This window comes from Alexandromys fortis, unplaced genomic scaffold (genome assembly GCF_014885135.2).
Source record: "Alexandromys fortis isolate MF-2015 unplaced genomic scaffold, M_Fortis_MF-2015_v1.1 scaffold_9, whole genome shotgun sequence".
Taxonomy (NCBI): Eukaryota; Metazoa; Chordata; class Mammalia; order Rodentia; family Cricetidae; genus Alexandromys; species Alexandromys fortis.
In genome coordinates this window covers 7,313,723-7,325,798 of record NW_026067892.1, presented here as the reverse complement: position 1 = coordinate 7,325,798, position 12,076 = coordinate 7,313,723, and the positions used below count along the sequence as shown (strand labels likewise).

General features: G+C 40.8%; 1 protein-coding gene and 1 long non-coding RNA gene across 3 annotated transcripts in view; one reads left to right on the top strand and one right to left on the bottom strand.

Moving 5' to 3' along the window:
* The window catches only part of LOC126501745 (solute carrier family 5 member 4A), a 35,708-nt gene extending 23,664 nt beyond the window's left edge, over window positions 1–12,044 (top strand). The window contains exons 11-15 of one of the 2 annotated variants that reach the window (XM_050142589.1): window positions 424–574; window positions 3,101–3,269; window positions 4,095–4,310; window positions 7,146–7,248; window positions 10,354–12,044. In XM_050142589.1, coding sequence (XP_049998546.1) covers window positions 424–574; window positions 3,101–3,269; window positions 4,095–4,310; window positions 7,146–7,248; window positions 10,354–10,568 — 854 coding nt within the window. In that variant the 3' untranslated portion in view covers window positions 10,569–12,044. Of the gene's footprint in view, window positions 1–423; window positions 575–3,100; window positions 3,270–4,094; window positions 4,311–7,145; window positions 7,270–10,353 lie in introns of both variants that reach the window. The other variant, XM_050142597.1, reaches the window with a different exon arrangement.
* Window positions 1,352–10,473, bottom strand: LOC126501755 (uncharacterized). Its single transcript, XR_007591801.1, has 4 exons — window positions 9,724–10,473; window positions 7,261–7,333; window positions 2,904–3,247; window positions 1,352–2,752 (listed from the first exon to the last, which is right to left on the bottom strand). It is a non-coding gene; the product is annotated as an uncharacterized lncRNA (long non-coding RNA).
* Window positions 12,045–12,076: the final 32 nt, after the last annotated feature.

Below are 12,076 nucleotides of genomic sequence, written 5' to 3'. Positions count from 1 at the left end.
TCCTAGCAAATATGGGACCAGAGTGAACTAGAGCATCAGGTCCCTGTAATCGTTCCAAATCCTTGGTCTCTCCAGAAACAGCAGACTCATTAACTAGATTTTTCCACTAAAGCTTTGTTTAGTCAAGAGATCGCTGCAAAGAAAGATGGCATGACAGGGCTTCCTCTATTCTAAGACTAGTTTCCAGTAGCGGGCATCTGAGTTTGCACTGGGGACTAAATTCCCCCATTGTGTGATATTGAGGAGGGAATTTATGCAGGAAGTACCACACGATTTCTATCTTGTGTGTATTTGGATATCTGCTCAAATACGCAATGTTCCAGGCAAACCCATTGTTTTGAAGCGACTCCCTATTTTTTAGCCTGGCACACAAAGAAAAGGATACACAACCGCTAACCAGAGCTTCACCTCTCCTGACCCCAGGACTTCGAGGCCTGATGCTGTCAGTGATGGTGGCCTCTCTCATGAGCTCCCTGACCTCCATCTTCAACAGCTCCAGCACCCTCTTCACCGTGGACCTCTACACCAAGATCAGGAAGAAGGCGTCTGAGAGAGAGCTCCTGATAGCCGGACGGTGAGGGAACCTGGTCTCGGCCTAGGACTCCCCTCAGGAAGGGCAGACAGAGTGGTGAACTAGCGTGTGCATATCCTTGACTTCAGTGAAAATAATCATCATTCTACAGTGGGAGAAGGAACATTAGGGACAAATAGTTCTCTTTACACATACAAAAATTGAGGCTATTTAAATGAGATGGTTGCTTTTTCCATTTTTAAGGGCTTCGGTGATTTTTTTTTTGTTTTGACTTTTTTCTCACAACCCCATCCAAGCACATCTTTACAAATCACCGTCTTCTCTTCATGCTTCGTCTGCAGATTCACTCAAGACTACTATGTGCAAGGGGCAATGAATTCAGTTACTATTACAAATGAGAGTACCAACTTCATGTTCATGAAGGACTAGATGTTAGAAAGGGACAGACTTGGGGAAGAGACTACTTCTAGAGGCTACTTAGAGAGTACATCAACCAAACAATCCCTAAGCAGTCTGAGAGTCCAGAAGACACATGAAGTAAAAACAAACAGCCAGGGAGAATAGTTAAGAAAGACCCTGTTTTCCTCTTCATTGCTATCAAGTAGGCCCAACACTATCACAGCATTTTGTTGAGATTAAAGTATAACATACATACAGAGGACATGGATAACGTAAGTATACAGCTCAGTGGTGTGTCTCAGAAGGAGCAACGTGTAGTTACTGCACACGTTAGAATTAATCACTAATATTAATACATATGATATAATAATAATTATGATCGCCCAGAACTCCGCTCAGTTCCTGCATATCCAAAGTTAACCACTATAACATCTAATGATATTAATGAGTCTTCCTGCTTTAGATTATCAAAAATACAGTAAATCGGCACACATTTCATGATAGATGGTGTCTTTGGCTCAAGGTATTTTATGGCATGCAGTGATGTTTCCAGGTGTATTTTCTTTCAGTCTCTTGCTGTATGGTATTCAATATCTTAAAACCTCAGCATTCATCTGCTCTACTGTTCATGCCATGTGGCTTTGGTTTAACTTTCCATGTGATTATGACTTATTTTGACTTAGAAGAAATAGATTGGTAAAATAGGTGGTAAGGTAAGAGAGCAGTAATTTTCCTTTTACAGTTATCAATATTGAATAATATACATAGAGCATGTTTCTTCATTAATGAAAACAAGTTATCATTTACCTGTGGAGGACCACTTCAAGTTCATCTCTGAACTCCTCAGCTAGTTAGAAGAGAAACTGGAATAATCCTATCCTTGTTCCTTATGTGAGACCTGCCTGTTCTCCATGTTTCTCACTGTGGTTTGGGGCTAGAAGCTCTCCCACAGAATCCTGAGAAGCGCGGTGTCTGTAAAGAGCAGTCTCGGAAGGGCACTGCCCGCTTTCTTGTGAAGTTGGTATCAAGGGAAACTCACCACCTACTTACATAGTCCTCCTTGCTTTTGACAGTAGCAATAGCTTTAATAAATTAAACACTTGGGAATAGAAACCTAGAGGACCTCACTTGTCCCCGATATTAACTGGAGAAAGGCTGTTGAAGAAGAAAACGGATAGCCATAGTTTTGTTTCTTTGTTTGTTTTTCCGGGCTGATTTTCAGGATACGGTGGTCCCACTAGTCAATACATCATCTTGGAGGCAAATCCTTTTCAAATCTCACTGACAAAGTAATATCTGTTTCATCTTTCTTATCAAATGTCAATCTCCCAAAATACAAATGTAAAAAAAAAAAAAATGCTTGCTTCATGTAAGCACGCTATGTCTCTGTAGGGCAGATAGATAAACACAGCTGCAGCAGGTGAATCAGAATCAGAATAAATTTTATGAAAATAATCTAAAAATAGTAGGGGGAGGAGACAAAAGTAAGCCAGAGTGAAAGGATGCCAGGGACCTAAGGCCAGGAAGTGTCCCTGTGGAGGTGGCACTTGAGTGAAGTCTTGAAGTTGCGGCAGGGGAGTCCGTGGCTATGTGGGACAGGAACAGTGAGAACACCATGCAAGCCATGCATGTGGCAGCTTTGTAACAAGGAATAAGGCTGTCCCCAGGGAGAAAGTGAGAAAACAAGGTGAACACAGCTTACCAAGGTATCCAGAAGCCAGCTCATGCTGGACCACTCGAGCGTGTGACAGAAAGCAATCGAAGTGGCTTGGGAAGCATCTTACGGAAGTTTCTTACGGAAACTCCTTCAGTTCTCTCTAACTAAGAAAAAGATAAAATGGATTCTACTTTATTATACAAATAACTTCCAGTTAACAAAACTGTTACAGTATTAATTTCTGAGGTGTATGCATTGTATTAAGGATGATTAACTACTGCTGACATCCGACTTACTAGAAAGCGCTAAGCTTACCTGAAGCTTTACGGCAGGTTTAGGTAAGAATTGTCGACGGTGAACCAGCAGACGGTTAGCACAGCGTGGGTTCCTATCAGTTCAGGGAACATAGTTTTATTTTGAGCATGAATGAATGGCTCAGGGATAAATTTAAAAACTCAGCAAATACACATGCGGTGCTGTCGTTTAATGTCTGTAATTAATTATTTTTATAGGCTGTTTGTCGCTGTGTTGATTGTCACCAGCATCCTGTGGGTCCCCATCGTAGAAGTATCTCAGGGTGGACAGCTGATCCACTATACAGAGTCCATCTCTAGCTACCTGGGGCCTCCTATCGCAGCTGTCTTCGTGCTCGCCATCTTCTGTAAAAGAGTCAATGAACAAGTAAGTGGGAAACGGGAGGGGTTTCCCAGCAGGTGGAGGAAACAATAGTTTCTCTCCTGGTGCCACACGATGTGTTCCTGCTATTCCGTGTGTACTCAAGGCCTGTCTCAGTTTCTACTGTCGTCACCATGTCTGATCCTTACTAAAGAGTGATTTGCCACCTTGTGCACAGTGCCGTGCTGGAGGACAGTTTAGGAGACGGGCTGTCTGTGTCCCATCAGGACTCTAACATAATGGTCAGAAGCAAATAACTCCACTCTGTCCAGTGAGGATGATAACAGTGCCCACTTTATACGAGTGGTTATGAGAATCAAGGCAGATAGTAAACACTTCTGGAAAAGCTAGTAAAAATTAAAATATGTTCACTGTTATTGTGGTGAGAATAGTTGATCTGCTTACGTCTATGTCTCATCCCTTGTGTGTTTCTAGCTGTTCACTATATCATGTGATTTTCAGGCAAGTGACAGATTCCGACCACTTAGTGTCTAGTGCTTGCTCGGCTCTTCAAATTGTGTAGCATGAATATCATGATTCTCCTTCTTCTACAAAATAAAGCACAAGTTTTTATTCTACATATAAAAGACAACTTGGAAATTTTTCATTTTGGGTCCGTGTTGACAGCAGAGTCCTGTGGTTGGACAGTCAACACTGTGATGGTATTTCAAGACCATAGAGGACAAGTTCCCGCTGATAGTTTGTGTTTGTAACCTTCCCAGTTTGTTGGTCCTTGCTTAAGAACACAGTAGTAATTAATTATGACTTATTTGAATGAGCGTCTCATCTTTCCTAAGCACTCTTGTTGTGTTCTTGTTTTGTTCTTAACAGGGAGCATTCTGGGGTCTGATGGCTGGACTCTTATTGGGCCTTATCCGTATGATCGCAGAGTTTTCTTACGGGACAGGGAGTTGCCTGGTCGCCAGTAACTGTCCCACGATCATCTGTGGAGTGCACTATCTATACTATGCCATCATTCTCTTCTTCGTGTCTATGTTGGTTGCCCTGGGAGTTTCTTTCCTAACAAAACCCATCCCTGATGTACACGTGAGTGTCGCACAAACTGGTATCATTTGCTTTCCATATGTGCACAGCGGCAACCTCAGCTAATGCCAGGCTAGTGGGATTGTTGGATTATTAGATTTAGGAGGAACCTAAAAGATAATCAATCAGCTTTCAACTGAACAAATTGATCGTGTATGTGCGAAGCAACAGTATATTGCTAAGAGGCGAAGACACGGGCATACATTTTTAAGGCCAGTGAGATGTCTCCACAGGGAAAGGGACTTTCTAAGCAAGCCCAGCAATAAGCTGAGTTCAATCTCTGGGACCCACATAGAAGTAGAAGGAGGGGACTGGGTCCAGAAAATCCTCCTCCAGCTGCCATGCACCCTTCTATACACCCACAAACACATTGCACACAAATACTAAAAACAGTGAGCATTCTACTTCAAAAGCTTCATGATACTGTTGGGGAGCGTGTCTGTGACATTGTTATACACACTGGGAAGGGAATAGTCCCTCCTGTCCTGTAGATGGAGAAAGACTTCACAGCAGACTTGTCCATCTGGCCTCTCTGGGTTTGAGCAGAAACTCAGACCCATTATAAAGGTCTATATAGATACGGTTTCCAAAAGCAGAGTAACAGCGGTCAAGAAAAGGCAAAATGGAACAATGAGGTACATTTTTGTCTTTCAAGCGGACAAAAACGCTGCTTGCCACTGCTAATATAAAATGTTGGTGAAGATTTAGTAAAATTTCAGCATCCAAAATTATTGGTAGGTGTGGGAATTGATGCTGGGTAAGAACGCAACTGGGCGTTCTTTATTAAACTCTGATTCTCTCAATTTGGGAGTTATTAATCATGGGCTCAGGAGTGTAGGGAAAATATATGAATCAGGGTTTTCCCTGCAAGTGTTATTGACTATGAAAATGGAAAAGTTGGAGTACAACCCGAATTGCCACTTCTAAGAAAATGACTCTATAATAACAGTGTGCCAAATGTTCTGTAGGTGTTTAAAGCTGTTGTATTACTTGAGAATGTCCATAAATTTATTCAGCGAGAAAAACACATACAAAACCATATGGGATCGTTTAATATCACTTGTGGAATATAAATAGTGTGTGTGTCTACATGTAGACAAAAACATACAGAAAGACAATTGAAATTTTCAGCACTATTATCTATGGGACACTAGCGGACACTGTGAAGGGCAAGCAAATATTTATCATTTTTCATTTTATGTAATAAGCAATATTAGTATACAAATATATATTATATTTTATATATTATATTTTATATTGTAAGTATATTATATATTACAGTTATCATGTTATAATNAATATAAATATTTTTACACATTTCTATTGATTACTTGGGAATTTCACATAATGTACCTTGTTGGCACTCACTTCCCAGTCCTCCCAGGTCCACCCCGAACACTTGTGACCTTCCCCAAATCAAAAGAAGAAGAAAAAAATGAAAATTCTATTTTATGTTGCCCATATACTCACTGGAGCATGGTCAAATTCTCAGTGTCCAGCCCTTTAAAGTAAACTGAGTCTTTCCCTAACCCCAACCCGTCCAGAAACCATCAACTGTGAATAGCTACACTTCAGCATCTTCATCATAATTTTAAGATTTTTCTTCCATGACCTTCTAGTCTAGACTGTTTATTTCTTTGCAGAGTGGGAGTAGGGAAGAGAGGCCGTCATTATATATATTCATATATTATGTATTATATTTACATGCTAATGAAGCATGTGTATTTATATTTTCCATTATTTTCATATATTACACATAATTATACTAATATTTATTACAAATAGTATATAGTATATGCATTACTAATATTCCTTATTACTACCATTTTATACATTATCTAACTTTTTATGTGTTTTTTATTCATCACTCAATCCTAAGGCAATCTTGTTTGCATTTTTTAAGGAGGGCAGTAGATGGTGTGTGATGGGGAAAGTCAATGCCAAGGGTTGCAAAATTACTTTGCCAATAATACGTCAACAGAACTGATGACTAAATATGTAGTCTGAGTATTGGCTATTGACTGACCATGTCATAGTTTCCAAACCAATAAACATAGTGTTATTTCCTTACTGCTAACATAATAAACATAATTTATTGTTAATTTTTTTAATGATGGTGCACCAGCACCTGGGCGGGGGAGGCAGGAAGGTCAGAAGTTCAAGGACATCCTCAGCTACATAGCAAGTACAAGGTCAATCTGGGCTACCTGAGAAACTACGTCACAACAACAAAATTAAATGCAAAGCCAATATCTAACCAGGCTGAAAGTAACAATGAAGAGACTAGTAGTTAGACAACAAGGACAGTGAAATAGCAATGAAGTTACTATTCACAGTTAAACAACGAAGTTACAATTGAAAGAACAGAAGGACAATGAAATAACAATAAAATTACTATAATCAGCTAGACAATAAGGACAATGAAATAATAGTGAAGTTGATATTGACAGACAATAAGGACAATGAAAGAACAATGAAGTTGATATTGACAGACAATAAGGACAATGACGTCACTATTCACAGTAGACAATAAGGCAGTGAGTGAAGCCAGGTGTAATTTAGGCTGGGTTAATCTCCTACTTTTCTGAAAGTATAAAACCCAAAGTGTTTTAGAAATTTTAAATTTTTAAATATTTCCCAAAGAATTAAAAACAGAAGTGAGTTTAAATGGTTTGTGAGTTTTGGGGAGCATGATATGGCTGGATATTGTAATATTCATTACAATCCATAATACTCTTTTGTGCAGTCTGATTTTTTTTTTAGTTGTATAAAACCGAGACTGCTGTTCATTTTTCGCAAGCGTGCATTTTGCTAATGCTCTCTGTGGTCTCCTCTCAGCTGTATCGCCTGTGCTGGACTCTCCGGAACAGTGAAGAGGAAAGAATCGATTTAGATGCAGAGGAGAAAGGGGAGGAAGACACTGATGACAGGAATGAAGACGGTAATGACTCACGCAGTATTGGTTTCCATAGTGCGGCTTCCTGGGGATTTCGATATATACATTTTTATCTTCTTTTGTATTTTATCTTTTAAAAAAGAAAACAAACTATTATTTTTCATTTTACATACCAATCCCAGTTCCCACTCCCTCCCCTCCTCCCATTTTTTCCACCTATCCCCCTAAACCACCCCCATCCACTCCTCAGAGAGGGTAAGGCACATTGCTTAGGGGAAGGTCCAAGGCCTTCCCTACTATATCTAGGCTGAGCAAGGTATCTTTGTAAAGAGAATGGGTTCCCAAAAAGCCAGTACAAGCAGTAGGAATAAATCCTGGTGCCACAGCCAGTGCCCTGCAGTCTGTCCCAGCCATACAACTGTCAGCCACATTCCGAGGGCCTAGTTTGGTCCTATGCTGATTCCTTCCCTGTCTGGCTGGGGTTGGTGAGCTCCCATTAGCTCAGGTGAACTGTTTCAGTGGGTGTCCCCATCATGGTCTTGACCTCTTTGCTCGTATTCTCACTCCCCCTACTCTACAACTGGACTTTGGGAGCTCAGGCCAGTGCTCTGAAGCAGGTCTCTGCCTCTGTTTCCATCAGTTGCTGGATGAAGGGTCTATGGTGACATTTAAGATATTCATCAGTCTGACTACAGGGCAAGGCCAGTTTGGGCACCCTCTCCTCTGTTGTTTAGGGTCTTAGCTTGGGCATCTTTGTGGATTCCTGGGAATTTCTCTAGTGCCAGATTTCTTGCTAGCCCCATAATGGCTCCCTCAATCAAAATATCTCTTTCCTTGCTCTCATCTCTCTCCTTCCTCCATCTCCACTATCCGGTTCCCACAAGTTCTCCTCCCTCCTGCCCTCCTCCTCTTTTCCCCTCCTTTTTCCTTTCTGCCCTTCCTTCTTCCCCCACCCCCAAGCTCCCAGTTTTGTCAGGTGATCTTGTCTATTTCTCCTTTCCAGGTGGATCTACATATGTTTTTCTTAGGGTTCACCTTGTTACTTAACTTCTTTAGGATCATGGATTATAGGCTCATTATTCTTTGCTTTACAGCTAGTATCCACTTTTGAGTGAGTGCATACCATGTTCATCTTTCTGGGTCTGGGTTACTTCATTCAGGATATTTATTTTTAAAGTTCCATCCATTTGCGTGCAAATTTCAAGATCTCGTTATTTTTTTACCACTGAGTAGTACTCCATTGTGTAAAGGTGCCACTTTTTTTTTTTAAATCCATTCATTGGTTGAGGGGCATCTAGGTTGTAGCTTGTAGCTTGCAGGGTAGGATGGATGGGGCGGGAGTGTTGGAGCAGCCTACCTGTAGGAAGTTTGCCTGCCGGCTGGCTAGAAAAACTAAGCTCAATATATCCTTTCAATTAAAATGTAATTATATCACTTTCCCCTTCCCTTTGCTCCCTCTTGCTCATCAATCACTCTTACTCCACTCCTCCCAACAACTATAGTCTCTTTTTCTTTAAATAATATGTTGTATGTGTGTGTGTATTCAGAAATGCATGAATATAGCCTAATGAATCTATTTCTGTTACGTGTATATGGTTTCAGAGCTGACCGCTTTGGGCTACACAAGCAGTTAAGGGGCTCATTTCTAGGAGAGGTTAATTCTCCCATTCTTGGCAGTCATTCGTTGCCTGTAGTTCTTTGCCTTCTATGTCAGCAAGTCTATTAATCTTGGCATCACTCTTGTCTCATTTATACAGCTTGTGCCGATTGGTTTTGTGTCAACTTGATACAAACTAGAGTTATCTGAAAGCAGGGAACCTCAATTGAGAAAAATGCTTCTATAAGATTCAGCTGTAAGCCATTTTCTTAATTAGTGATTGACTAGGGAGGGTACAGCCATGGTGGTGTGGTGCCATCGCTGGGCCGGTGGTCCTGGGTTCTGTAAAAAAGCAGGCTGAGCAAGCCATGGGGAGTAAGCCAGTAAGCAGCACCCCCTCCATGGCCTCTGTATCAGCACCTGCCTCCAGGCTCCTGCCCTGCTTGTGTTCCTGTCCTGACCTCCCTCAGTGAAGGACTGTTACCTGAAGTATAACGAAATACAAACTCTTTCTCCCCAGCTTGCTTTTTGGTGATGCTGTTTCATCACAACCATAGGAACCTGTGAGACGCAGCCATTTCTGTGAAAGAATGTTTCACAGCAGATCTTCTGGTATTCTGGCTCTTACAATCTTTGTTACTCTTCTTCCAAGATGCTCCCTGAGCCACAGATGCTGGAACTGAGATATAAATGTAGCCACTGGAGTGTGGCTTGACCTCGGCATTGCGTCAGGCTGAGCTTTTCTGTAATGACTTCATGCACTGTGGAGATAAGCTTCTTTGATGACAGAGGACACCTATACTTAATCTGGTTTCTTCAGTTATCCAATTTTTGAGAAGTTGTTGTTTTATAACAAACTAAGTATTCAAATCCCACACTGGTATAACAAGGAAGATATCTTGATAGATATGAAATACACCCACCGACCACCTGGTGTGTATCCTTCTACCCGCCAGGTGCTGAGATGACATTCAGTTACATGTGACTTCCATCTTCACATCTTTTGATCAAGTGTCTAGCCTCAACCTCATTTCTTAGTATTCTACCCAGTAAAGCTACAGCAGGAGGGATGCCTCGGCTCTCTTTACACACGCCAAGATCCTAGGATAGTGTCACAAAGATATTTTCATGAAGCACATTACTGGAATTTTTGCCAACAATTGTGAAAACAAGTATTGTAATATATTTTTAATTTTTGAAGTGATCTTAAGATAACTTATTTTTTAAGTTGTTTGTCAACTCTATAGTATTTAAATGGCTCTCTAAATGATCTTTTCTTTTTTTAATTTCAAAAACCCGTTGTATGTTGAGACCAGAAAAGCCTCTGTGGTATTGCATGCAAATCCCTTCCCCTTGTTACCCCCATTTAGTCACTTTTTAAACTCACTTTGGGGGATACTTTTCAACCTTTATATAGTCAAATTTACAAATATTTTCTCAGTATTCTTCTGGCTCTTATAAAAATTGTGGTCACCGTTTACAGACATCTCTACAACACTAAACAGATGTTCATCCATATTTGGTGATGGTTTATTTCCCTTTCTTTGTTCCAGATCAAACGGAGAAACCTCGTGGATGTCTCAAGAAGACTTATGATTTATTCTGTGGTTTGCAAAAAACAGAGCCCAAGCTAACTAAAGAAGAGGAAGAAGTCTTGAAAAAGAAACTCACAGACACCACAGAGGAGCCCTTCTGGAGGAATGTCATGAACACCAATGCCATCGTCCTCCTGGCGGTGGCGGTTTTTTTCTATGGCTATTTTGGCTGAGCTCTATTTCACCCTCAGCAACACAACTCGATGTAATTTTCTCCTCTGTATTCTGTTAGGACTTTGATTTTTATATACCATTGCTTCTTAAAATTTTTTCAAACACTACCACTTACACAGAGGTAACTTTTATATAAATATAAATTATTTTACATAGATTAGATCATATATTCATGTTTATAACAGTGATATTTTATGGGTATTTTCTACTTTATAGGATTTTTAACTATTTCAATAACTATCACATAATATACATATTGTAATTTAATAAACATCATATCTCCAGTTTTTCTACTTCTATTTTACAAAGAACACTATGGTCATTGACTACGCATTTATTTATTTTTTTAATTTATTTCTTCTTATCTCATACAACATATTCCAACTACAGTTTCCCCTACCTTGATTTCTCCCAGCTCCTTCTTCCCCTCTCCCACAGATCCACTTCTCTGATTTCCTTCAGAAAAGAGCAGGCGTCTTAGGGATATCAACCGAACATGGCATGAGATACAATAAGACTAAGCACAAAATCTCATATCAAGGCTGGGTGAGGCAAGCCAATAGGAGAAAGAGACTCCTGAGGCAGGCAAAACAGTCAGAGACATCACATCCCACTGTTGGAGTCCCATGAAAACATCATGACATCATCATCATCATAGCCATGGCATACGCAGAGGACCTAGCACAGATCCACGCTGACTTCGTGACTGCAGCTTTAGTCTCTGTGAGCCACACAAGCCCTGCTTAGTTGATGTTTATGAACCTCGTTCTTATGGTGTCCTCAACCCCTTCAGCTCCTAAAATTCTTGCTCCCTCTCTTCCTCAGGGCTCCCTGAGCTCTAAGTTGAATTTATCTCATTTTTCCTTTAAAATATTTTTTCAGACAATATAGTTCCATCATATTCCTTCGTTTCCTGAATTCCTCCCAGATCTTCCACACACCTCTACTCACCCACCAACTGAATATCCCATTTAACCGTGGGGTGAAGAGGCACTTCTGGGCACACATACCATGCACACATGCGTACACACACACACACACACACACACACACACACACAATGCATCCGAATACCCTATTTAACTGTGGGGTGAAGAGGCACTCCTGGGCACACATACACACCAGACCCTGTTTTGCATTTGTTCTGCTTCTGGATAATTCCAGCTCCGGAGGGAAGAGATGCTTCCTGACTTGTTTTACCTTTTATGACCCAACTTTTAGGTAACAACCTTTAATGGCTGCAGAGCTAACTGCCACATGCAGTTTCCCCATCTGTCAGCGAGTGGCTGACAATAAAACTGTCAGCAGGACAGGAAGCATGGTGGCAGGCAGACAGACACGGTGCTGGAGAGGTATCTAAGAATTCTATACCTGAAATATATAGAAAGTGACCCTGAGCCTCACTTGAGCATCTGAAACCTCTAAGTCTACCCCCAGTGACAAACTTCTTCCAACAAGGCCACACCTACTCCAACAAGGCTACACCTTCAGATAGTGCCACTTTCTA